This window comes from Equus asinus, chromosome X, assembly GCF_041296235.1.
Source record: "Equus asinus isolate D_3611 breed Donkey chromosome X, EquAss-T2T_v2, whole genome shotgun sequence".
In the NCBI taxonomy this organism is placed as follows: Eukaryota; Metazoa; Chordata; class Mammalia; order Perissodactyla; family Equidae; genus Equus; species Equus asinus.
Window position 1 is genome coordinate 13,074,918 of NC_091820.1, and position 25,514 is coordinate 13,100,431.

The following is a 25,514-nucleotide window of genomic DNA, read 5'->3' on the forward strand; positions in this document are numbered from 1 at the left end:
TTTTTCTCCACAACCTCTCCAACATTTGTTACTATTAGTTTTAGATATTTTTGTCATTCTAATGGGTGTAAGGTGATATCTTAGTGTAGTTTTGATTTGCATTTCCCTGATGACCAGCGATGATGAACATCTTTTCATGTGCCTATTGGCCATCCATATATCTTCTTTGGAGAAATGTCTGTTCATGTCTCCAGCCCATTTTTTAATCAGGTTGTTTGATTTTTTGTTGTTGAGTTGTGTGAGTTCTTTATATATTATGGATATTAAGCCTTTGTCAGATATATGACTTGCAAATATTTTTTCCCAGTTAGTGGGTTGTTTTTTTTGTTTCAATCCTGTTTTCATTTGCCTTGAAGAAGCTCTTTAGTCTGATGAAGTCCCATTTGTTTATTCTTTCTATTGTTTCCCTTCTCTGAGAAGACATGGTGTCTGAAAAGATCCTTTTAATACTGATGTCAAAGAGTGTACTGCCTACGTTTTCTTCCAGAAGCCTTATGGTTTCAGGTCTCACCTTTAGGTCTTTGATCCATTTTGAGTTTATTTTGGTGAATGGTGAGAAAGAATGGTCAATTTTCATTGTTTTACATATGGCTTTCCAGTTTTCCCAGCACCATTTGTTGAAAAGACTTTCTTTTCTCCATCGTATGCCCTCAGCTCCTTTGTCAAAGATAAGCTGTCCATAGATGTGTGGTTTTATTTCTGGACTTTGAATTCTGTTCCCTTGATCTGTGCACCTGTTTTTGTACCAGTACCATGCTGTTTTGATTACTGTAGCTTTGTAGTATGTTTTGAAGTCAGGGATTGTGATGCCTCCCGTTTTGTTCTTTTTTCTCAGGATTGCTTTAGCAATTCGGGGTCTTTTGTTGCCCCATATGAATTTTAGGATTCTTTGTTCTAATTCTGTAAAGAATGTCATTGGGATTCTGATTGGGATAGCGTTGAATCTGTAGATTGCTTTAGGTAGAACGGACATTTTAACTCTGTTTATTCTTCCAATCCATGTACATGGAATGTCTTTCCATCTCCTTATGTCATCATCCAATTCTCTCAGAAAGGCCTTGTAATTTTCATTGTATAGGTCTTTCACTTCCTTAGTTAAATTCACCCCAAGATATTTTATTCTTTTTGTAGCGTTTGTGAATGGTATTGTGTTCTTGAGTTCTTTTTCTGTTAGTTCATTATTAGAATATAGAAATGCTACTGATTTATGTAAATTAATCTCATACCCTGCAACTTTGCTGTAGTTATTGATTACTTCTAAGAGTTTTCCAATGGATTCTTTGGGGTTTTCTATATATAAGATCATGTCATCTGCAAACAGCAAGAGTTTCACTTCTTCCCTCCCTATTTGGATTCCTCTTATTCCTTTTTCTTGCCTGATTGCTCTGGCCAGGACCTCCAGTACTATGTTAAATAAGAGTGGCGATAGAGGGCATCCTTGTCTCGGTGCTGGTTTCAGGGGGATGGCGCTCAGTTTTTGCCCATTGAGTATGATGTTGGCTGTGGGTTTGTCATATATGGGCTTTATTATGTTGACATAGTTCCCTTCTATGCCCATTTTGTTCAGAGTTTTTGTCATAAATCACTGTTGAATCTTATCAAATGCCTTCTCTGCATCTATTGAGATGATCATGTGGTTTTTATTCCTCAGTTTGTTGATTTGGTGTATCACGTTGATTGATTTGCGGATGTTGAACCATCCCTGTATCCCTGGTATGAATCCCACTTGATTATGATGTATGATCCTTTTGATGAATTGCTGAATTCTGGTTGCCAGAATTGTGTTTAGAATTTTTGCATCGATGTTCATCAGCAATATTGGCCTGTAGTTCTCTTTTTTCGTGCTGTCCTTGTCAGGCTTTGCTATCAGCGTGATGTTGGCCTCGTAGAATGTGTTAGGAAGTGTTCCATCCTCCCTAATTTTTTGGAAGAGTTTGAAAAGGATAGGTATTAAATCCTCTCTGAAAGTTTGGTAGAATTCCCCAGGAAAGCCATCTGGTCCTGGGGTTTTATTCTTTGGGATGTTTTTGATTGCTGTTTCATCTCTTTCCTTGTGATTGGTCTGTTCAAATTGTTTGCTTCTTGAGTGAGCTTTGGGAGATTGTAGGAGTCCAAGAATTTATCCATTTCCTCTAGGTTATCCATTTTGTTGGCATATAATTTTTTGTAGTATTCTCTTATAATCTGTTGTATTTCTGCAGAGTGTGTTGTTATTTCTCCTCTTTCATTTCTGATTTTGTTTATTTGAGCTTTCTCCCTTTTGTTCTTTGTAAGTCTGGCTAGTGGTTTGTCAATTTTATTTATCTTCTCAAAGAACCAGCTCTTTGTTTCATTGATCCTTTCTACCACCTTTTTCGTTTCAATAGCATTTATTTCTGCTCTGATTTTTATTATTTCTCTCCTGCTGATTTCGGGCTTTGTTTGCTCTTCTTTCTCTAATTTGGTTAGGTGTAGTTTAAGATTGCTTATTTGGGATTTTTCTTGTTTGTTAAGATGTGTCTGTATTGCGATGAATTTTGCTCTTAATACAGCTTTTGCTGTATCCCGTGTGAGTCGGTATGGCATGTTATCCTTTTCATTTGTCTCCAGGTATTTTTTTGTTTCTTCTTTAATTTCTTCAATGATCTATTGCTTGTTCAGTAGCATATTGTTTACTCTCCACATCCTTGTGCCTTTCTCAGCTTTTTTCTTGTAATTAATTTCTAGTCTTATAGCATTATGATTGGAGAAGATGCTTGTTATTATTTCAATTTTTTTAAATTTGTAGAGGCTTGCCTTGTTTCCCAACATGTGGTCTATCCTTGAGAATGTTCCATGTGCACTTGAGAAGAATGTGTATTCTGCTTTTTTAGGATGAAGTGATCTATATATGTCTATTAAGTCCAATTGTTTTAGTTTTTCGTTTAGCTCCACTATTTCCTTGTTGATTTTCTGTCTGGATGATCTGTCCATTGATGTGAGTAGGGTGTTGAGGTCCCCTACTGTTATTGTGTTATTTTTAACATCTTCCTTTAGGTCTGTTAATAGTTGCTTTATGAACTTTGGTGCTCCTGTGTTGGGTGCATAGATATTTATAAGCGTTATTTCTTCTTGATGCAGTGTCCCTTTGATCATTATATATTGTCCCTATGTGTCTCTCTTTACCTGCCTTATTTTGAAATCCATTTTGTCTGATATAAGTACTGAAACACCTGCTTTCTTTTGCTTGCTATTAGCTTGAAGTATTGTCTTCCACCCCTTCACTCTGAGCCTGTGTTTGTCCTTGGGGCTGAGGTGTGTTTCCTGGAGGCAACAAATTGTTGGATCTTGTTCTTTAATCCATATTGCCACTCTGTGTCTTTTTATTGGAGAGTTCAATCTGTTTACATTGAGGGTGATTATTGATACATGTGGGCTTAATGCTGTCATTCTGTCGCTCGTTATCTGGTTTTCCTATGTTTCTCTTCCTGTGTGTTTTAGCCTACCCATTGACTTCTGCAATTTTTTGTGCTGGGTTTCTTAGATTTTTCCTTATTTATGTTTTGTGGCTTTGTTCTGTTTTTTAGTTTAGTGGCTACCCTGAAATTTGTATTTAGAGTCTCATGTATAATATAGTCTATTCTCTGGTGGTCTCTTACTTACTTGGCCTAGATTGATTAAGTCCCTTTGCTCTTCCCCTCCTAAATTATTATTTTCATCTCTTATTCCAACTCGTGTTATGAGTTTGTAGTCAGAGTGATGAGATCATCTTTACTTTAGTGGTTTCCTTAGCTTTATCCTAATGCTATAGTTGAATATTTGCTATCCTATTCTGGTTCTATCTATCTGTCTCCCTACTCCATGGTTTGTGGCCCCTTTCTCCCTTTTTTTCTTTTTTCAGGTATGAGAGCCTTCTTGAGGATTTCTTATAGTGGAGGACTTTTGGTTACAAATTCCCTAAACTTTTGTTTGTCTGAAAAAGATTTAATTTCTCCCTCATATCTGAAGGATATTTTTGCTGGATAGAGTATTCTTGGCTGAAGATTTTTATCCTTTAAAGTTTTGAATATGTCACTCCATTCTCTCCTGGCTTGTAAAGTTTCTGTAGAGAAATCCGCTGAAAGTCTGATAGGAGTTCCTTTGTAGGTTATTTTCTTCTGTCTTGCTGCCCTGAGTATTCTTTCTTTGTCTTTCATTTTTGCCATTTTTACTATTATGTGCCTTGCAGTAGGTCTTTTTACATTGACAAATCTAGGAGATCTGAAAGCTTCCTCCACACACATTTCTCCCTCAATCCCTAGATTTGGGAAGTTCTCTTCTATAATTTCATTAAGCACACTTTCTGCTCCATTTTCCTTTTCCACGTTCTCAGGAATTCCTATGATCCTTAAATTTGTTCTCCTCATTGAATCTGCTATCTCTCTGATACTTTCCTCATTCCTTTTAATCCTTAGTTCTCTTTCTTCCTCTGTCTGGAGTCATTCAGCCTGTCTATCTTCGATTATGCTAATTTTCTCCTCTATGTTGTCTACATGGGCATTCAGGGAATCTGTATTCTTTTTTATCTGATCCATCATATTTTCATCTCTAGTATTTCTGTTTGATTCTTCTTTATAATTTCAGTCTCTTTTGTGAAGTAACTCCGGAACTCGTTGACTTGTTTCCCTATCTTTCCCTCTACCTCATTGAGTTTTTTGATGATAGCTACTCTGAACTCATTTTCACTTAGTTTACCTATTTCCAAGTCCTCAGGACTTAATTCTGTGTTTTTATTGTTTTCCTTCTGGTCTGGAGCTTTTATAAATTGCTGGATGGTAGAGAAGCGGTTTTTGCGCATGATGGTTGTATTCGGTTGCAGTTACAGCCTGTCGCCACTAGATGGGGGTCGAGAGCCGCGTGTTCTGAGCTCTCTGCCTTCGGGCAAGATGGTGGCGCCCAGTGTGGTTTGCAGGGAGGAGGGCCGGTTTCTCTCGAGTGCCGATCTGGATTCTGATCAGCTCCTGTTCTGTGGTCTCCTGGGGCCCTGGTGTGATGGTGTCCCCATGCACAGAAGCTTTCCCCCGTCAGCGGGTTTCCACTGCACTGGTGGTGGGAGTCCTGGACGATCACTCGGTGGCACGGCCCCTCCCCTGCTCCTTCCCTCACCCGCCACAGTGATCCCAGTCTCTAGGGGAGGGAGCGAAGTTCTCTCTTACCCTGTTCCAAGCTCCTCCGAGGCTGGCTGCAGCGTCTCCGTCCTCCGTGGTTTTGTTTCTGTAGTTCTCTGACGGTCTGGCATTAGGATTATTGCCTGAAATTCAGTTTTTCCAATCCTTTGTTGTAGTTTGGAGGGGAGAGAGTCCCGCGTCAGCTCACCCCGCCATTTTGCTACACCCCTCTCCAAGATATATGTTTTTTAAAGGAACGTTAGCTTGAGTTTTAATGAGATCTTGGCTAAAAGTATTTTCCTGGCTTGCCACATCTTGGCTGGGTACATGTTGTTACGCATGGAGCCATGAGGGAAGGACTGCCATTTGCAATTTAATTGTAATCCAAGTATTTGTTTCTTTCATGAGATTCAGGTGTTGGATTTCAGTTCAGACAACCAGAACTTTTGGACAAGGGTATATTGTCCATATATTGATACCGAGTTGTTTCTCCCTTTCTCTAACACACAAAGGAAAAAGGGAGCCGCTCAGGCACCCCTGTTTTTATGGGTTATCATTCTCCCAAAATTGTTAACTTAGAAAAGTCTGAAGAAATAGCAAAAAAATCTCCCTGGTTTGTTGTGCTTTCCAGCTGCTAAATCTAATGGAAGCCTCATACTATTTTGATGAAGGAAAGTGAGATAGTTTATTGGGAAGAGGGACTTTTACATGTCTAAATCTCATCTGTAGGTTTTTTTTTTTTTTACCACAAAGGTAGTTTTTTTCCTCCATCTCTTTTCCTGGGATAATTTCTGGCTCTGGTGAGGCTCTGCCTTTCCAGGACCTTCCTGATTCCAGTGTTCCAGGCCCCTCATGAGACTCACCTCTCTGAATGTTCAATAGATAGATCCATTTAGAATCAGTCATACAGCAGTATGAAGGGGTGGGGAGGTCTTCAGTTTCCTTCTAAGGAGATTGATGGTTACATTCAGCCTGATAGAACACAGAGGAGTTGTTTGTCACTAGTCATAGAGCTAGAAACCCAGGCCCTTGGATACAATTTCAGGAAGGCAAATTTGTAAATGGAAAACAATTTTCAGACACGTCTCCCAATTGCTCCCTCATCCTTCCCAACCCCTCCCCCATTGTGGTTTTTTGTTTTTGTTTTTTGTTAGAAATGTTTAAAACGGAGACAGTGACAAAGACAGCTGTCCCACTTTTGCTGTGCTCAGAATCCTCATTTTTGTTGAAAAGAGGATCCAATTTATCACTTCCCTCAGTATTTCCACAAGAAGAAGACTTCATTTATCTCCCCAGGAAAGGGAGCATCAGGGCAAATGCTTCTCTGTCTGCCTGATGATAGAGGGGAACTGACCAATTGAGAGGCATAGCTTGATGAGCAGTGTGTAGGTCCATGCCTGGGATTGGAATCTCTGAATCCTAGGCCACCAAAGTGCAGTGCACGAACTTAACCACTATGCCACCAGGCTGGCCCTGTTAGTGTTTTTCATTGTGGTCGTTGTTTTAGTGCTCTGGTTAAAAAAATTTTTTTCATTTGGGAAAGATTGGCTCTGAGCTAATATCCACTGCCAATCCTCCTCTTTTTGCTGAGGAAGAGTGGCCCTGAGCTAAGATCTGTGCCTGTCTTCCTCTACTTTATATGTGGGACACCTACCAGAGCATGGCTTCATGAGTGGTGCATAGGTCTGCGCCCGGGATCCGAGCTGGTGAAGCCCAGGCTGCCAAAGCAGAGCACACAAACTTAACCACTATGCAACCAGGCCAGCCCCTGCTCTGGTTAACCCTGGTTTTCCAATTAGCCTTGTTATTTTTACTTTGAGCTTGTAAAGCATTAGTTTTTAGCAATACATATGTTCAATTATAGAAGTCATTCCCGTGACTCTTTTCCTACGGTTGAACAAGGCTAGAAGGAGGGATGGGAGGAAATAGTGGGCTCTACAGAAGGTTTTTCCCAAGGATCAGCAGACCTAGCCATGCTTGGCTGCCATTTGGTCTAAATCAGTTTTCCCTTAGTGACTATTTTCTTAAGTGCTCTTCATGGTATATTTAGGTGGTTGTGTTTGTGCATTTTTTCCTCTCTGTGATCTTTTGCTACAGCCTGAACAAGCATCCGAGGCCGAGTTACACCCCCAGCTGAACAGAGCCCCCTCCCAAGCTGCAGAAAGTAGTCCAACAAAGAAGGTAAGGCCAGTGTGAGGGTGCGACATTGTGATGGCATCGTGAGCCTCTTTCCTGGGCTTCTTGCCTCTGTTAGGAAATCTACCGTTTTTTTTTTTTTTAGGAATCTGAATTTTATTCTGAAACAATGGATAGCCATTGAAGGGTTTAAGTAGGGGAGTAATATGGTATTTGTATTATTTTTTTGAGCTAACATCTGTTGCGATCTTTCTCTTTTTGCTTGAGGAAGATTGTCCCTGAGCTAACATCTGTGCCAGTCATCTTCTATTTTGCATGTGGGACACTGCCACAGCGTGGCTTGATGAGAGGTATATAGGTCTGTGCCTGGGATCCGAACCCCTGAACCCCAGGCCACCAAAGTGGAGTGTGTGAACTTAACTGCTACACCATTGGGCAGCCCTGCAAGTCTACCCTTTTAAGGTTTTCATGTCCTGACATGAATGTTAATAGTTGAGATTTCCTAGAATTTGGGTTCTTTGTGAAGATTAGGGTCTTGATGATTCCTGGGCTTGACCTTGATGTCACTGACAGTTTGTACTTCTTTCTTCAACTTCCTAGCTAAATATGGTGGCCTTGCTTTTGGCAAGTTGAGGAGGTGTTCTAGGGAGGGACAGATGCTGTCAGCAGAACCTTGCATGCTGCTAATGTCCTAGGAGTGCCTCATGGGGGTGGGGAAGTCTCCCCTTCTTTTTGTGCCGTGGTCTCCTCTTGCATCCTGGCGTCCTTTCTGTAGCCCACCCATGTCACTGAGTCACGGGTCATTTGTTCAGTAAGCACCACTCAGTCATCATGCTCTCCTTTCATCTTCTCACTCTCTTCTTGTCCTTCCCCATTTTCTCAGGCCCTTGTACCTTCAAAGATAGTGGGCTCTGGGCTCAGGAGCACAGGTGAGGCAGGGGCCTCCAAGGAAGCAGGCCAGCTGTCTCCTTCCAGGCAGCACTGTTGCTCTTGAGCTTGACTTGGTGTAGGAATTGGGGGTAGGGGAATGATGAGCATATGCTAACACCTTTACAAATTTCAAAACGTATGTTCCATAAAGCCCCAAAGGGAGGCAAGAGCCAGTTTTGTCTTCAGTTAGAAAAGGCCCTGGGGTATGAGATGCGCACAGAATTTAAAAAAAGGAAGGCAGGCAGGGAGGGCAGGTGGGCCACTACACTGATTCCTGTGTCCTTCCAGGTGACAAAAAGAGGTAATAGTCTGCAAGCATGAAAAAAGAAAAAGAAAGAAAGAAAGGCCACTGGAATCTGATGCCCGTGTCCCACCAGTTCTTGCCAAGACTTGAATCAGCCACATCTCCTTGGGTGTGGAGTTTGAATAGAGCACACACCTGACATTGGGGGCTGGCCTAGAGGAACATGGGGCATTGGCGTCTAGGGGGGAGCATTTAATTTTTTAACTTTTTGGGTTTTTTTGTTTTGTTTTTAATTCACAGGACTTACCATATTCTCAGCCCCCATCAAAGCCCATCCGTAGGAAATTCCGACCTGAAAATCAAGCTACAGAAAACCAAGAGCCTTCTACCACTGTAGGCGGGCCAGCTTCTGTAGCAGCCGCGAAACCCCATCCAACAGTCCAAAAGTAAGTAGAGCAGATAAATGAGAGCAAGGTCAGAATCTTCCTTATAAATCTGTGTGTCTATGTAAATGGAAATAACATTTACATTTACACTCACTCCCATAGAAGGGTGTGATTTTGTGCTTGTAGTCTGACCTTCCTCATCTCGATGATTGGATTAGTCTTCCAGTCAGAGAGAGGCTTTCTAAGCTGTAGGATTTAACCTGGCCCAAGGGGCAGGCGAGTCCCAGGCTGGGGTGTGTTTCAGTTTGGTTTGATTTCCTTCCCTTCCTCCCTCCTCTTCCACTCCTTCCTATTCTCTTCCTTATGCTGGCCTCCATTTTCCTAGGAAGAAGACATTTTTTTTCCTTCTTTGCCTGCCTAGTCTCATGTTCCTCTGGGGCAAATGGCCCTAGTTTCATGACCCTCAGACCCAACTTTCAGTAGATATGGTGTGTGATTTCTTTTTAATCCCTGTAAAGAGTTTCTGTTGTCAATTGTATCAGCACAGAATGGTCACATGTGGAGCCTCCAAGATATCTAACTAACTGTTAACAGACATTGGAAGGGAGGATGTGGACAGCTTTGGACATGGCCAAGGACCAAGACAACAGTGTTATGGACAGACCATCCTTCTCCAGAAGGCTTTGGCTCTAAGAAGAGCTGTCACTTGCCTCAGTTTCCCTGTAGTGAAATTGAGCAAGATGTCGAGGGCAGAAACCTGCTGCCATGCATGACTTCAAGTGAGCCCAACTGGTCACTAATGTAAATGTTAAAGATGTGTCATGACGCTGCTCTAGGGGCCTTGCAGATCTCAGGGGCTGCTGCGGATTGTCTCCTGCCTACACTGTTATGGAAAGAACAACTTGCCCTTGAATCCCAAGCCCCATTCTGAATCTGGGCAGCACTCTTCTTCAGATGATGGTTTTTGTTTTTGTTTTTCGAAGTGGACAGTTCCCCAGTGGTATCAGTGCATAAAGGAAGTATATTTTGTCCTTAACGGTCACTGAGAACCTTGACCATCTTCCAGCCACCCTCAAGCCTAGGGGATGGATCCCTATCAAGGACAAAGATGACTGAATTTTCTTACATGTTCTACGCAGCTTTTCACTTCAATCTCCACTTCACATTAATGCTAGTCAGTCAGTGGTGCCTATAACATCCTCCAAAGTGTGTGGCAGGGCAGGTAGTGGAGTTCACACAAAGATCCCTTTCGTTTTCTTTTCTTCACTTGTTTTTTCTTAAACAGCTTTATTGAGATATAATTCACCTAGCATATAATTCACCCTTTTAAGTGTACAGTTCAGTAGTTTTTAGTATATTCACAAAGTTTGTGCAACCATCACCACAATCTAAGTTTAGAACATTTTCATCACTCCAAAAAGAAATTCTGTGCCCATTAACAGTCACTTTCCATTCTCCTCTCTCCCAAGTCCCAGACAACCACTAATCTACTTTTTGTCTTTCTAGATTTGCCTATTCTGGCCATTTCATTTAAATAGAATCATACAACATGTGATCTTTTGTGATTGGCTTCTTTCATTTAGCATGTTTTCAAGGTTCATCCATGTTGTAGCATGAATCAGAACTTAATTCTTTTTTATTGCTGAATAATGTCCCATTGTATGGATATACTGCATTTTGTTCATCCATTCATCAATTGATGGACCTTTTACGTTGTTTCCATTTTTCAGCTATTAAGAATAATGCTGCTGTACTGTTTGTATACAAGTTTTTGTTTGGACTTATGTTTTCATTTGTCTTGAGTATATACCTAGAAGTGGAATTGCTGGGTCATATGGTAAGTCTATATTTAATATTTTGAGGACCTGCCAAACTCTTTTCCTTAGTGGTTGCAGCATTTTACAGTGCTGCCAGTAATGTATGAGGGTTCCAATTTCTCCTCTTCCTTGCCAACACTTATTTTTTTTTATAGCCTTTCTAGTGGATGTGAAGTGGTATCTCATTGTGGTTTTGATTTGCATTTCACTAATGACGAATGATGTTGAACATCTTTTCATGTGCTTATTTGCCATTTGTATATCTTCTTTGGAGAAATGTCTACTCAGATCCTTTGCACAATTTTACTTGGATTATTTTTTTGTTTTTGAGTTATGAGTTTTTTAATGTATTCTGATAGAAGCCCCGTGTCAGATATATGATTTGCAAATATTTTCTCCCATTCTGTAGGTTGTCTTTTCACTTTCTTGGTGGTATTATTTGTAGCACAAATAATAAGTTTTTAGTTTTGATGAAGTCCAATTTATCTATTTCTTTTTCTTTCGTCACTTTTGCTTTTGGTGTCATCTTTAGGAAACCATTGCCTAACCCAAGTTCATGAAGATTTATTCCTGTGTTTGCTTCTAAAAGTTTTATGGTTTTAGGTCTTACATTGAAGCCCATGCTCAGTTTTGAGTTCATTTTTGTGTATAGTATGGGGAAGGGATCCAACTTCCTTCTTTGAGTATGGATATCCAGTTGTCCCAGCACCATTTGTTGAAAGGAGATGCTTTTATCTGCCTGTTCAGTGACTGTCCCTTACCATGATGCTCTCTCACTAGTTAGGTGACCACATGGTGTCAGGTTGAGAGGCTAGTGCCCATCAGCAAGACTTAATAGTGCTATAAATGGCAGGGATCTAAGCTTTGTGGTTGGAGAACTTCATAAAACTTATTTCAGTTCCAAGACCAGTTTATTTTGGAGTGAAAAAAAGCAACTTAGCATTCATAATTTTTTAAGCCCTGGAGAGAGAGACAGCCAGACACATGATGGTTAGTATGTATAGTCCTTTCTCAACCAGGGTTCTGGAAAGAATGAAGCTCTGATGCCCTTAAGACATCCATTGTCTGTAGTTAGTTAACCTCTCTCCTGCATCTAGAGTGGTCTTTACTGTGTATCATCTTTGGGAAAACTAAGAAAAGAGTCACAAATCATTTTCTTAATTCTCTAACAGAACACTGGGTAAGAAAGGCTAAAAAAATAGACTAGTTGCAAAATGGTCATCAGCTCTTTGGAAAATGAACATGAGAACTGATCTATCAAAAGAAACAAATTCTCCTTCAGATATTATTATTGTCTACTCCATTCAGGGCAAAGGAACTAAGGAAGTGTTCTCTCCAAGTGAGCTGCTGAGTCCAGGTTATAAGTAATAAACAGCTCTAAGGTTGTGTCATCAACAGTGAGCTTCCCATGAGGACAAAAGTGGGTTTTTCTTAGAAATAATTTGGCTTAGTTGGTTTTTCCCCATAGCTTGTGTATCTGCTAAGGATGGACTTTGGGAAAATACAATGGCTTGAGCAGTTTGGAGATAGAGGATTTTGTGTAACAGTACTGTGGCTGAACCTGTGTCAGCCTCTATGGCCTCTGCTCTTCTCTGTAACCCTGAGAGGTGTCCTGGACCACCCCAGGGCATGCCCAGCAGCCAGGGTTGCAGTGGTATGATGTTATCAATGTGGTTGGGATTCTGTTTCCCTTCCTACCTCGTGTTTGGCATTACTGGAATGTCTGTGGGGTTAATTATTGGCATCCCGAATAAAAACCTACCATTTCCAAGTAGAGAAAAGGCAATAGTTCAGTTCCTAGAAGCTGTACTCAGAATTCCTTGGGAGAAATCAGGACCTAGGGTGAAGACTAAGATTTTTCTCATCTAGAGACCATAGTTTCTGTTCTTTCAAATAAAGACCAGGTAACAGTTGCTCAAATAACGTAGAAATTGACTTCTTTCTTATGTAAAAGTCTGAGTTGCTGAGTGGTCCAGAAGCATAGAGTAGCTCTGTCCGGGAGCCCAGGCATCTTTTGTCTTCTTGTTTGAGATCCCTCTGGGGGTTTCCTTTATCCATATGGTTGAAGATGGCTCACCACTAACATGTTCACATTCCAGGCCCCTGGAACAGGAAAGGAACAAATAGAGAGAAAAGAGATTACTTTTAAGGGCGTGACTCAGAAGTGGCACACACATCACTTCTCTCTGATTCTTTTAGCCAAAACTTCGTCATATCGCCTCACTTACTTGCAAGGGAGACAGGGAAATGTAGTTTCTAGTTGGATGGCCATGTGCCTAGCTCAAACTGAGGATGATATGCTTCTGAAAACAAGAAAGCACAGAATAGGTTTGGGAGGATAGTCTGCCACAAAACTGAGTGGACAGTGTCTCAGAGTGCTGCAGTTTAAAATTGATAGATAGCATGGCACACAACAGAACTGGACAAAAGAAATGTATGCTTAACTATTACTTCCTCATCTTCCTCCTTGGAAACCAGGCCAGTTAGAGCCCAGCCTGGAACAGTGGGTAGCAACAGTAGGGGAACCTGAAGAGACAAACTCCAGAAGCAACTCTTGAGAAGGTGAGGCAAGTTAAATAAATGCCTTTGCTGAACCCTTGAGAGGTATTCTGGGGCTTGATCCTATCTTTGCATTATTTAGGGCTCCTTTGATGGCAAATAATAAAAAACAACTTGAGGTCGCAAAACCATGTTCTTTATTATAAGGATATAGGAGTGACTCGTAGAAACCCGTGGCAGGAATGGATTGGAAGAGAGGATTGCAAACCTTTTGGGGCTCCTCCTGATTCTTCTCAATTTTCTTAGAGTGTTTCTGTCATTTTTTTGTATTGAGTTCATAATAGTTTACATTGATGTGAGATTTCAGTTGTACATTATTTCTTGTCTGTCACCACTTAAGTGCTCCCCTTCACCCCCTGTGCCCACCCCCCACCCCCCTTCCCCTGGTAACCACTGAACTGTTTTCCTTGCCCATGTGTTTGTTTATATTCCACATATGAGTGAAATCATACGGTGTTTGTCTTTCTCAGTCTGGCTTATTTCGCTTAGCATAATTCTCTCCAGGTCCTTCCATGTTATTGCAAATGGGATGAATTTGTCTTTTTTTCATGGCTGAGTAGTATTCCACTGTGTATAAATACCACATCTTCTTTATCTAATTATCAGTTGGCACTTGGATTGTTTCCATGTCTTGGCTATTGTGAATAGTGCTGCAACGAACATAGGGGTACGTATGTTACTGTAGATTGTTGATTTCAAGTTGTTTGGGTAGATACCCAGTAGTGGGATAGCTGGGTCATGTGATATTTCTATTTTTAATTTTTTGAGGAATCTCCATACTGTTTTCCATAGTGGCTGCACCAGTTTGCATTCCCACCAGCAGTGTGTGAGGGTTCCCTTCTCTCCATACCCTCTCCAACATTTGTTATTTTTAGTCTTAGTGATTATAGCCATTTTAACAGGTGTAAGGTGGTATCTTAGTGTAGTTTTGATTTGCATTTCTGTGATGATTCATGATGTTGAACATCTTTTCATATGTTTATTGGCAATCTGTATCTCTTCTTTGGAAAAATGTCTGTTCACATCCTCTGCCAATTTTTTGATCAAGTTGTTTGTTTTTTATTGTTCAGTTGTGTGAGTTCCTTACATATTATGGAGATTAACCCCTGTCAGATATATGATCTGCAAATATTTTCTCCCAATTGGTGGGTTGTCTCTTTGTTTTGATTCTAGTTTCTTTTGCCTTGCAGAAGCTCTTTAGTCTGATGAACTCCCACTTGTTTATTTTTTCTTTTGTTTCCCTTGTCTAAGAAGACATGGTATTTGAAAAGATCCTTTTTACTTCGATGTCAAAGAGTGTACTACCTATATTATCTTCCGGGAATTTTATAGTTTCAGGACTTATCTTCAAGTCTTTGATCTATTTTGAGTTTATTTTTGTGTATGGTGTGAGATAATGGTCTACCTTCATTCTTTTGCATGTGGCTGTCCAGTTTTCCCAACACCATTTATTGAAGAGACTATCTTTTCTCCATTGTATGTTCTTGGCATCTTTGTCTAAGATTAGCTCTCCATAGATGTGCGGATTTATTTCTGGGCTTTCAATTCTGTTCCATTGATGTGTGTGCCTGTTTTTATACCAGTACCATGCTGTTTTGATCACTATGGCTTTGTAGTACATTTTGAAGTCAGGGATTGTGATACTTGCAGCTTTGTTCTTTTTTCTCAGGATTGCCTTAGCAATTCTGGGTCTTTGGTTGCCCCAGATGAATTGTAGGATTCTTTGCTCTGTTTCCGTGAAGAATGTCATTGGGATTCTGATTGGGCTTACATTGAATCTGTAGATTGCTTTGGGTAATATGGACATTTTAACTATGTTTATTCTTCCAATCCATGTGCATCTCTTTATGTCATTAGCAGTTTCTTTCAGTAATGTCGTATAGTTTTCATTGTATAAGTCCTTCACCTCCTTGGTTAAATTTATTCTTAGGTACTTTATTCTTTTAGTTGCGATTGCAAGTAGAATTGTACTCTTGAGTTCTCTTTCTGTAAGTTCATAATTGGAGCATAGAAAAATAACTGATTTTTGTAAGTTGATTTTTTTACCCTGCGACTTTACTGTAGTTGTTAATTATTTCTATTAGTTTTCTGATGGATTCTTTGGGGTTTTCTATATATAAGATCATGTCGTCTGCAAACAGTGAGAGTTTCACTTCTTTGCTCCCTATTTGGATTCCTTTTATTCCTTTCTATTGCCTAATTGCTCTGGCCAAAACCTCCAGTTCTATTGAATAAGAGTGGTGATAGTGGGCATCCTTGTCTTGTTCCTATTCTCAGAGGGATGATGTTCAGTTTTTGCCCATTGAGTATGATGTTGGCTGTGGGTTTGTCATATATGGCCTTTGTTGAGATAAGAGAGTTTTTATCATAACTGGCTGTTGGATCTTGTCAAATGCTTTCTCTGCATCTATTCAGATGATTATGTGGTTTTTATTCCTCAATTTGTTGATGTGGTGTGTCACGTTGCTTGATTTGCGGATGTTGAACTATCCCTGTGTCCCTGATATAAATCCCGCTTGATCATGATGTATGATCCTTTTGATGTATCACTGAATTTGGGTTGCCAAAATTTTGTTGAGGATTTTTGCATCTATGTTCATCCATGATATTGGTATGTTGTTTTCCTTTTCTGTGCTGTCCTTGTCAGGCTTTGGTATCAGAGTGAGGTTGGCCGTGTAGAATGTGTTAGGAAGTGGTCCATCTTCCCTGATTTTTTGGAATGGCTTGAGAAGGATAGGTATTAAATTCTCTCTGAAAGTTTGGTAGAATTCTCCAGAGAAGCCGTCTGGTCCTGGGGTTTTATTCTTTGGGATGCTTTTGATTACTGTTTCAATCTCTTTCCTTGTGATTGGTCTATTCATATTGTCTGTTTCTTCTTGAAACAGCTTCTTCGGCTTTGGCAGGTTGTAAGAGTCTAAGAATTTATCCATTTCCTACAGATTATCCATTTTCTTGGCATATATTTTTTCATAGTATTCTCTTATAATCTGCTGTATTTCTGTGGTGTCTGTTGTTATTTCTCCTCTTTCATTTTTGATTTTGTTTATCTGAGCTTTCTCTCTTTTTTCTTTGTAAGTTTGGCTAGGGGCTTATCAATTTTTTTTATCTTCTCAAAGAACCAGCTCTTTGTTTCATTGATCCTTTCTGCCACCTTTTTTGTTTCAATAGCATTTATTTCTGCTCTGATTTTTATTATTTCTCTCCTTCTGCTGATTTTGAGCTTTGTTCTTCTTTTTCTAATTCAGTTAGGTGTAATTTGAGATTGCTTACTTGGGATTTTTCTTGTTTGTTAAGGTGTGCCTGTATTGTGATGAATTTCCCTCTTAATATGGCTTTTGCTGCATCCCATATGAGTTGGTATGGTATGTTATCATTTTCATTTGTCTCCAGATGTTTTTTGATTTCTCCTTTAATTTCTTCAATGATCCATTGGTTGTTCAATAGCATGTTGTTTAGTTTCCACATCTTTGTCTCTTTCTCAGCTTTTTTCTTCTAATTAATTTCTAGCTTTATAGCATTATGATCGGAAAAGATACTTGTTATTATTGTAATTTTCTTAAATTTGTAGAGGCTTGCCTTGTTTCCCAACATATGGTCTATCCTTGAGAATGTTCTGTGTGCACTTGAGAAAAATGTGTATTCTGCTGTTCTTGGATGGAGTGTTCTATATATGTCTATCAAGTCCAAATGGTTTAGCTTTTCATTTAATTCCACTGTTTCCCTGTTGATTTTCTGTCTGGATGATCTATCCATTGATGTGAGTGGAGTGTTGAGTATAACACTCAATAATAACACTATTATTGTGTTGTTATTAATAGCTTCTTTTAGGTTTGTTAATAGTTACTTCATGAACTTTGGTGCTCCTGTGTTAGGTTCCTAGATATTTATAAGCATTATTTCTTCTTGGTGGAGTGTCCCTTTGATCATTATATACTGCCCCTCTTTGTCTCTCTTTACCTGTCTTATCTTGAAGTCTACTTTGTCTGATATAATTATTGCGACACCTGCTTTCTTTTGTTTCCCATTAGCTTGGAGTATTGTCTTCCACCCCTTCACTCTGAGCCTGTGTTTGTCATTGGAACTGAGATGTGTTTCCTGGAGGCAGCATATTGTTGGGTCTTGTTCTTTAATCCATCTCACCACTCGGTGCCTTTTTATTGGATAATTCAATCCATTTACATTTAGGGTGATTATTGATGTATGAGGGCTTAATGCTGTCATTATATCATTCATTTTCTGGTTTTCCTGCATTTCCTTTGTTTCTTGTCCTGTGTGTTTTGGTCTACCCATTGAATTATGTAGTTTTTTATGATGTGTTTCTCCTTATTTATTCTTTGTGTCTCTGTTCTGATTTTTTGTTTAGTGGTTACCCTGAGGTTTGTATTCAGAATCTTGTGTATAAGATAGTCCGTTTTATGATGGCCTCTTATTTCCTTAGTCTAAACCGATTTGGTCCCTTTCCTCCTCCCCTCCTAAGTTGTTTTTCTCATATCTTATTCCATCTTGTCTTGTGAGTTTGTGGTTAAAATGACAGGATTAACTTTGTTTTTGGTGTTTTCCTTCCCTCTAGCTTAATGCTATAGTTGAATATTTGCTATCTTACTCTGATTCTCTTGACCTATTTATCTCCTTACTCTGTGTTTTGTGACCCCTTTTTCCCTTTCTTTTTCCAGGTATGAGGGCCTTCTTGAGGATTTCTTGTAGTGGGGGTCTTGTGGCTACAAAGTCCCCTCGCTTTTGTTTGTCTGGGAAAGTTTTAATTTCTGCCTCATATCTGAAGGATTTTTTTGCTGGATAGAGTATTCTTGGCTGAAGATTTTTGTCTTTTAAAGATTTGAATATGTTGTTCCATTGTCTCCTAGCTTTGTAAGATTTCTGCAGAGAAATCTGCTGAAAGCCTGATAGGAGTTCCTTTGTAGGTTATTTTCTTCTGCTTTGCTGCCCTCAGCATTCTTTCTTTGTCATTCATTTTTGCCAGTTTTACCAATATATGCCTTGCAATAGGTCTTTTTACATTGACAAATCTAGGAGATCTGGAAGCTTCTTTCACACAGATTTCCCTCTCTTTCCCTAGGTTTGGGAAGTTCTCTGCTATTATTTCTTTGAACACCCTTTCTGCTCCATTCTCCTTCTCTCCTCCTTCTGGAATACCTATAATTCTTATGTTGCATTTCCTCATTGAGTTGGATATTTCTTGGAGACTGTCTTCATTTCTTTTTAGTCTTAGTTCTCTCTCCTCCTCTGTCTGGAGCATTTCAACATGTTTGTCTTCGATTATGCTGATATGCTCCTCTATGAAGTCCACTTGAGTGTTCAGGGAATTCGTATTTTGTTTTATCTCTTCCATTGTGTCTGTCATCTCTAATATTTCTGATTGATTCTTCTTTGTAGTTTCAATCTCTTTTGTGATGTAGCTCCTGAACTTGTTGAATTGTTTCTCTACATTTTCTTTTACCTGATTGAGATTTTTGATGATAATTCTTTTCAATTCATTACCACTTAGATTACATATTTCTGTGTCCTCAGGACTGAGCTCTGGGTGCTTGTCGTTTTCTCTCTGGTCTGGAGATTTGATGTAGTGTCTGATGTTGCTAGGTCAGGTCTTACACATTCTGATATTATTCGGTTGCAGTTACAGCCTATTGCCACTGGGTGGAGGTCGAGGGCTGCGTATTCTGAGCCCTCCTCCTTGAGCTGATATCCCAGGCAGTGGAGCAGCACAAGGTGGGTAGGGGGAGGGGCACTTTCTCCTGTGTGCACTCTGGGCTTTCTCGATCAGCTCTCGCTGTCTGGTCTCCTGGGGTCTTGGCTTGATGAGGTCATCCCACCCGAAAACTTTCACCCCGTTAGAGGGCTTCCCTCTAGGCTGCAAGGGCCCTAGGGAGTCCTTGGTGATCCCGCAAACAAGCGATCTCTCCCCCTTCCTTCCTTCCTGGAAGCTCCTGCTATGGCGATGGCAGTCTTTAGGGGAGGGAGCAAAGTTCTCTCTTACCCCATTCCAGCTCCTCTGAGAGGGGCTTCAGCCTCTCCACCCTCCATCATGTGGCTGCATGTCTCTCTGACGTTTTTGTATCGTTAAGATGTCCTCTGTGGAATATGGATGCCCCTTTTTCTTGTATGTTGGAGGGGAGAGCCCAAGCAAGTTCACTCTGCCATGATGCTGATGTCACTCTTTGTCATTTTTATCTATGAAGATTCTCAACCACCTTCAGCTCTAGGGATTATATTCTCACTTTCCAGGGCCCAGGCTAAACTGAACTCTTAGCCATAACCCACATGCCTGGGAGAGAAAATCTAGTCAGGTCAGCATGGGCCAGCGTCCATTCAAGTGTGAAAATAGAGGCGAGAGTTTCTTAAGACAAACTGCTTGCCAGGGACCCATCCCTGTGGAGAAGGGGAAAAGGGATGGACACAGTTCCCAATGAAGGAGGAAACTGTTACAAGCTGGGCACACATAGCATGGTAGTAGTTGAAGGAGGGGCATCCAATTCTGATTGACATCTTTTTTCTTTTAAACTTTTTATTTTTAAATAAGTATAGATCCATAGGAAATTATAAAAATAGTACAAAGAAGTCCTGTGTATCTTTTGCCTAGTTTCTCCCTTTAATTACATTTTACCTAACTATAGTACAATATCAAAACTGGGAAGTTGATGTTGGGACAGTGTATATGTATAATTCCATGCCATTTTATCACATGTGTGGAGTCTTGTAACCACCACTGTGATCAAGATACAGAGGTCACACCTACCCCCTCCTCCTCAACATTCCTTACCCCTGGCAACCATTGATCTGTTTTCCATCTCTGTAATTTTGTCATTTTGAGAATGTTATATAAGTAGCATTACACACCTTTTGAGTTTTTTTCACTCAGCATAAATGTCCTTGCCATCCATCCAAGTTGTTACATATCTCAATAGTGCTAAGCAGCGGTCTGTACCACAGTTTGTTTAGCCATTTACCTGTTGAGAGACATTTTGGTTGTGTGTAGTTGTTGAGTATTATGGATAAAGCTGCTGTGAGCATCTGTGTATAGGTTCTTGTGTGTGTATAAGTTTTGATTTCTCTGGGATAAATGTTCAGGAGTGTGATTGTTGGGTTGTATACCGTGTATGTTTAGTTTTTAAAGACACTGCCAAGTTGTTTTCCAAAATGGCTGTACCATTTTTACATTTCCAGCAGCAATATACAAGAGATTCAGTTTCTCCACATCCTTACCAGCATTTGGTATTGTCACTTTTTAAAAAAAAATTTTAGCTGTTCTAACAGATGTGTAATTCTATCCCATTGTGGTCTTAATTTGCATTTCTCTAGTGGCTAGTGATGTTGAACATCATTTCATGTGTGTATTTGCCATCATATATCCTCTTCAGTGACATGTCTCTCATGTCCTTTGCCCATTTTCTGATTGTTTTTTCACTGTTGAATTTTGAGAGTTCTTTATATATTCTAAGTACAAACCACTTGTCAAATCTGTGGTTTGCAAATATTTTCTCCCAGTCTGTAGCTTGTCTTTTCATCCTTTTAATGTGAGTCTTTCCCAGAGCAAACGTTTTTAAAATTTTGATGAGGTCCAACTTATTGATTTCTTTTTCTTTTAAGGATCATGCTTTTGTTGTCATGTCTAGAATCTCTTCACCAAGCCCTAGGTCCTGAGGATTTCCTCTTGTGTTTTCCTCTAAAAGTTTTATAATTTTACACTTGACACTTCAGCAGTGTTTGTTGAAAAGGCTATTCTTTTTCCATTGACTTGCTTTTGTACCTCTGTCAAAAATAAGTTGGCCGTACTAGTGTGAGTCTTTTTCTGGGTTCTCTGTTCTGTTCCATTGATCCATGTGTCTTTCTTTCTGCCAGTACCGCACAGTCTAGGTTACTGTCTTGGTTATTTGATTACTTGATGCTATAGCTATATAACAAGTCTCCTATTTCTCCCACTTTATTATTATTTTTTAAAATTGTTTTAGCTATTCTAATTCCTTTGACTTTCCATATAAATTTTAGAATAATTTTGTCTTGAACTACAAAAGATCTTGCTGGGATTTTGATAGGAATTTTGTTAAACCTTTATATCGATCTGGAGAGAGTTAACATCTTTACTATGTTGAGTCTTCCAGTCCTTGAATGTGATATATTTCTCCATTTATTTGGATCCTCTTTTTCTTTCTTTCATCAGTGTCGTATAGTTTTCAGCATGTAAATTCTGTACAAATTTTGTATCTAAGGATTTCAGTTTGAGTCTTTGTAAATAATACCATATTTTTAATTTTGACTTCCAAGTATTCATTGTTAGTATATCAAAATACTATTGATTTTGGTATGCTGATCTTCTATCCCGCAAACTCACTTCTATCCTTGCTGAAATCACTTATTAGTTCTAGGAGTTTTTTATATATTCCTTGGGATTTTCTACATAAACCATTATATCATCTGCAAATAGGGACAGTTTCATTCCTTTCTTTTCAGTATGTGTGCCTTTTATTTCCTTTTCTTGTATTTTGCTGGCTAGGACTTCCAGCACTGTATTGAAAATAATGATGAGAACAGAAATGCTTACCTTGTTCCTAATCTTAGGGGGAAAGCATTCAGTTTTTCATTAAGTGTGAAGTTAGCCATAGTTTCTTTATAGAGGTTCTTTATCAAGTTGAGAATGTTCTCCTCTATTCATAGTTTTCTGAGTTTTTATCATGAGTAGGTGTTGAGTTTTATCAGGTGCTTTTTCTACATTAAATGATATCGTCATGTGATATTTTTCTTCTTCCATCTGTTAGGGTGGGGGATAACATTGATTGTTTTTTGAATATTGAATTAGTCTTGCATCCCTGGAATAAACTCCTCTTAGTCATGGTGTATAATTCTTTTTATATATTGCTGAATTCTGTTTGCTAGTATTTTGTTAAAGATTTTTCACCTATATTCAGGAGGGATATTGTGTCTAATTTCTGTCTTGCTAGGCTGCCCCTTTTCAAGTCCTTTGGCTAGAGAGTGCAGGATGTTGGAGAGGCTTTTTTTGTCTGCCTTCATTGACATTTATGCATTGCCAACTTCTCCACTATCCAGTCTGGGATATATGGAGCAAAAAGGAAAACCCCGGGAATTCACTGCTATGTGATTCTCTGGATATTGAATTCCCTAGCTGGTTTGCCCTCTTCACTCCACTTTTTGGAGTCATCTTATGTTTGTTTTATATAATATGTCCAGGGTTTTAAGTGTCCTTAGTGGGAAGAATTGAGAGAAGTGTGTTTATTCTATCTTGTCTTGAAACCAGAAATCCAATCTATGTCTTTTTTTTTTTAAGATTTTATTTTTTTCCTTTTTCTCCCCAAAGCCCCCCAGTACATAGTTGTATATTCTTTGTTGTGGGTCCCTTTAGCTGTGGCATGTGGGATGCTGCCTCAGCGTGGTTTGATGAGCAGTGCCACGTCCGCGCCCAGGATTCGAAGCAACGAAACACTGGGCCGCCTGCAGAGGAGCGCGCAAACTTAACCACTCGGCCACGGGGCCGGCCCCATCCAATCTATATCTTTTTAAAAAGTAGATTTTGGATCTGCTTCCCTGTCTATTTATGGATGAAAAAATTAATCTTTAGCTCTACGCTTGTTGGGGAAGAAAGTATGTCTTGTACAGATTAGTGGAGTGGCCAGCGTAGTGTATATTCTCAGTGAGTATTAATCAGATCTCTAAGGTAGTCACAATGCATTGCAGTTCAGTTGCTCTGGCCTAGAACCCGTCTCCTAGTGACTACAAAGATGTTTGTTTTTCTAGGGGAACCTAAATTACCCTTTTGCTTTGAGAATTCAGTGTTTCTTGCTGTGGGATGCAAGGTTGTAGGTGATACAACAATGTTGATTTATCATTCCAACCGTGGACAGTTTTGAGGGCTAAGAGAGCACTAAGAATAATTATGACTGAACAAGAAGTATAAACAGAGACTGTAAGGGACAAAGTGGGACATATGGTCACCCTAGTTATACCTGTTCTGTGAATTTGCTATTGACTTAATTTGGGAATACTGGTTTTAAAACGTTTCTGCATTTTTCTCAAGTGCCACAGATGTATGCTGGTTTATGCATGTGCATGTGCACACTCACACACATACACACTCAGGCATTCTTGCCTAATAATAAATAAAGGAGAGTTATGTAGGTTGGCTAAGTTAATGTAGGATTTTTGCTGTAGAGAATGTTCTTCTTTTCCTTCAGACTTGTCAACCTGCAGGTCTTTTAAATGCCATCAATGCTTACACAAAAAGGGCATTCCAGTTAATATGGTTTGTCAGGAAGAAATACTTATTAAAATGTCTTGGAGTAAATGGGATGCAAAGTATTTGAAAAGGCTCAATTTACAGCTTTTGTTCAAATTATAAAATGGGAATTACTTCAGGTGTAAATAATTCATCCTGACAAATTTGTTTCATTTGGTGTGTGCCTGCCTCTCTGTGAATATGTGAATTTATTTTTGGAGCCCTGTGACGTTAGCCCCTTGTTAGTTTAGCACTTCTCATGAGTCAGAGTTCTGACCCACAAGGGTCCAGACCTCTAAGTTCTATTTCACTAAACTGTTTCTACTTTTTTGTAGACAGTCTTCCAAACAGAAGAAGGCTATTCAAACTGCTATCCGCAAAAATAAAGAGGCAAATGCAGTGCTGGCCCGCTTGAACAGTGAACTCCAACAGCAGCTCAAGGTAAGGAACTTCCTGAATTTGAGTTACCAGGGTTTTCATCTGCTTGTTTTGTTTTGTTTCATTTTGACCGTTGGCTGAGGACCTGGTTCTATTCCTGTTGGTAAGACTTGCCTCTTTGATCTCAAACACCTTTTGGAAGGCAGAGAATCACTGTATTTAAGTTTCATGGGTTGGTTCTTGTATACTTAGAGGAAGGCCAGTAACTTTAATATGTAGGCTGCATATTGTGTCTTAGTTAAAAGGACTGAGAATCTATTACAAAGGCTTTTGAAGTGTTCTTTATTGTTGAAAGCTGCTGGGTAAAAATTGTTTAGATCCTCCTTGAATGATGCTATACTTACTTCAGTGGAAGAGGGTGGCTGATACTATCAAAGGTCAGCTCCTCCCGAGTACCTTGGAAATGATTCCGTATCACCTTGTCAAGGACATCACCCCTGTCCTTATCATCTATTTCTCTTCACCATTAATCTCCCCTGTGTTAGTTTCCCAGGGCTGCCATAACAAAGTACTATAAACTTGGTGGCTTAAAATAACAGAAATCTATTCTCACAGCTCTGGAGGCTAGAAGTCTGAAATTAAGGTGTCAACAGAGCCATGCTCTTTTTCTGAGAGCTGTAGGGGAAAAGCCTTTCTTTCTTCTTCCCAGTTTCTAGTAGTTGCTGGCAATCCTTGGCATTCCTTGGCTTGTAGATGCATTACTCCAGTTTCTGCCTCCACTGTCACATGGCATTCTGTCTCTTGTCTAAATTCCTCTTGTTGTAAGGACACCAGTCATTGGATTAAGGCCCACCCTAATCTAGCATAGCTTCATTTTAACTAAATTATATCTTCAAAGATCTTATTTCCATCTAAGGTCACATTTATAGGTACTGGGGGTTCGAACTTAAACGTATCTTCTCAGGGGACACAATTCTACCCACTACATCCTCTGATTCTCTGCTAGATCGTTCTCATCTACACACAAATCTGCTCTGGTATTGTCCATTGTCTTGACCCCACACCCTCGTTCAGCTGCTGCCCCATCTCTCTGGTCTCCTTCACAGCCAAGTTTCTTAGGAGTTGTTTTCGTTTATTGTCTCTGTTTTCTCACCAAGTTTTCTCTCCCTCTGCTTCAGTGTGGCTTCATTTTCTTCCACTCACACTTCTTTCACGGCCACATCCACTGGGCCTGTTTTGATATTACTTGAATTTTCAGAAAAATTCTACACAATTGACCATTCCCTCCTCTGAAATCACTTTTCTCACTGGCTTTTGGTGTATCAGACTGCTCGTTTTCCTTCTACTTCACTGGTGCTTCTTCCTTAGCATTCTCTGCTGTCTCATTCTTCTTTGATTTCTCTTTTATTATCCCCCACTTTTGCCCCAATATTTTATTATGAACATTTTCAAACATATGAGAAATTTGAAAGAATCAGAGTAAATACTTTTATAGCCATCACTTTGGTTCTACCATTAACATTTTACTATACGTGTTTTATCACATATCTGTCCCTCTATCCATCAGTCCATCTTATTTTTAACATATTTTCAAGTAAATTGTAGACATCTGTACTTGTACCCCAAATATTTTTAACATGCATATCATTAACTAGAGTATTTTTACAAGTTTTTCTTATGATGTAAATTTTATATACAATGAATACACAAATCTTAAGT

General features: G+C 39.5%; 1 protein-coding gene across 18 annotated transcripts in view; it reads left to right on the plus strand.

Annotated features, from left to right (window-relative positions):
- Positions 1 to 25,514, plus strand: part of REPS2 (RALBP1 associated Eps domain containing 2) — a 245,308-nt gene that overhangs the window by 204,076 nt on the left and 15,718 nt on the right. For 13 of the 18 annotated variants that reach the window (XM_070502324.1, XM_070502327.1, XM_070502335.1 and 10 more), the window contains 3 exons: positions 7,203 to 7,286; positions 8,716 to 8,861; positions 23,753 to 23,858. In XM_070502324.1, the coding sequence (XP_070358425.1) occupies positions 7,203 to 7,286; positions 8,716 to 8,861; positions 23,753 to 23,858 (336 nt within the window). The remainder of the gene's footprint in view (positions 1 to 7,202; positions 7,287 to 8,715; positions 8,862 to 23,752; positions 23,859 to 25,514) is intronic. The other 5 variants (XM_070502328.1, XM_070502329.1, XM_070502330.1 and 2 more) reach the window with 2 other exon arrangements.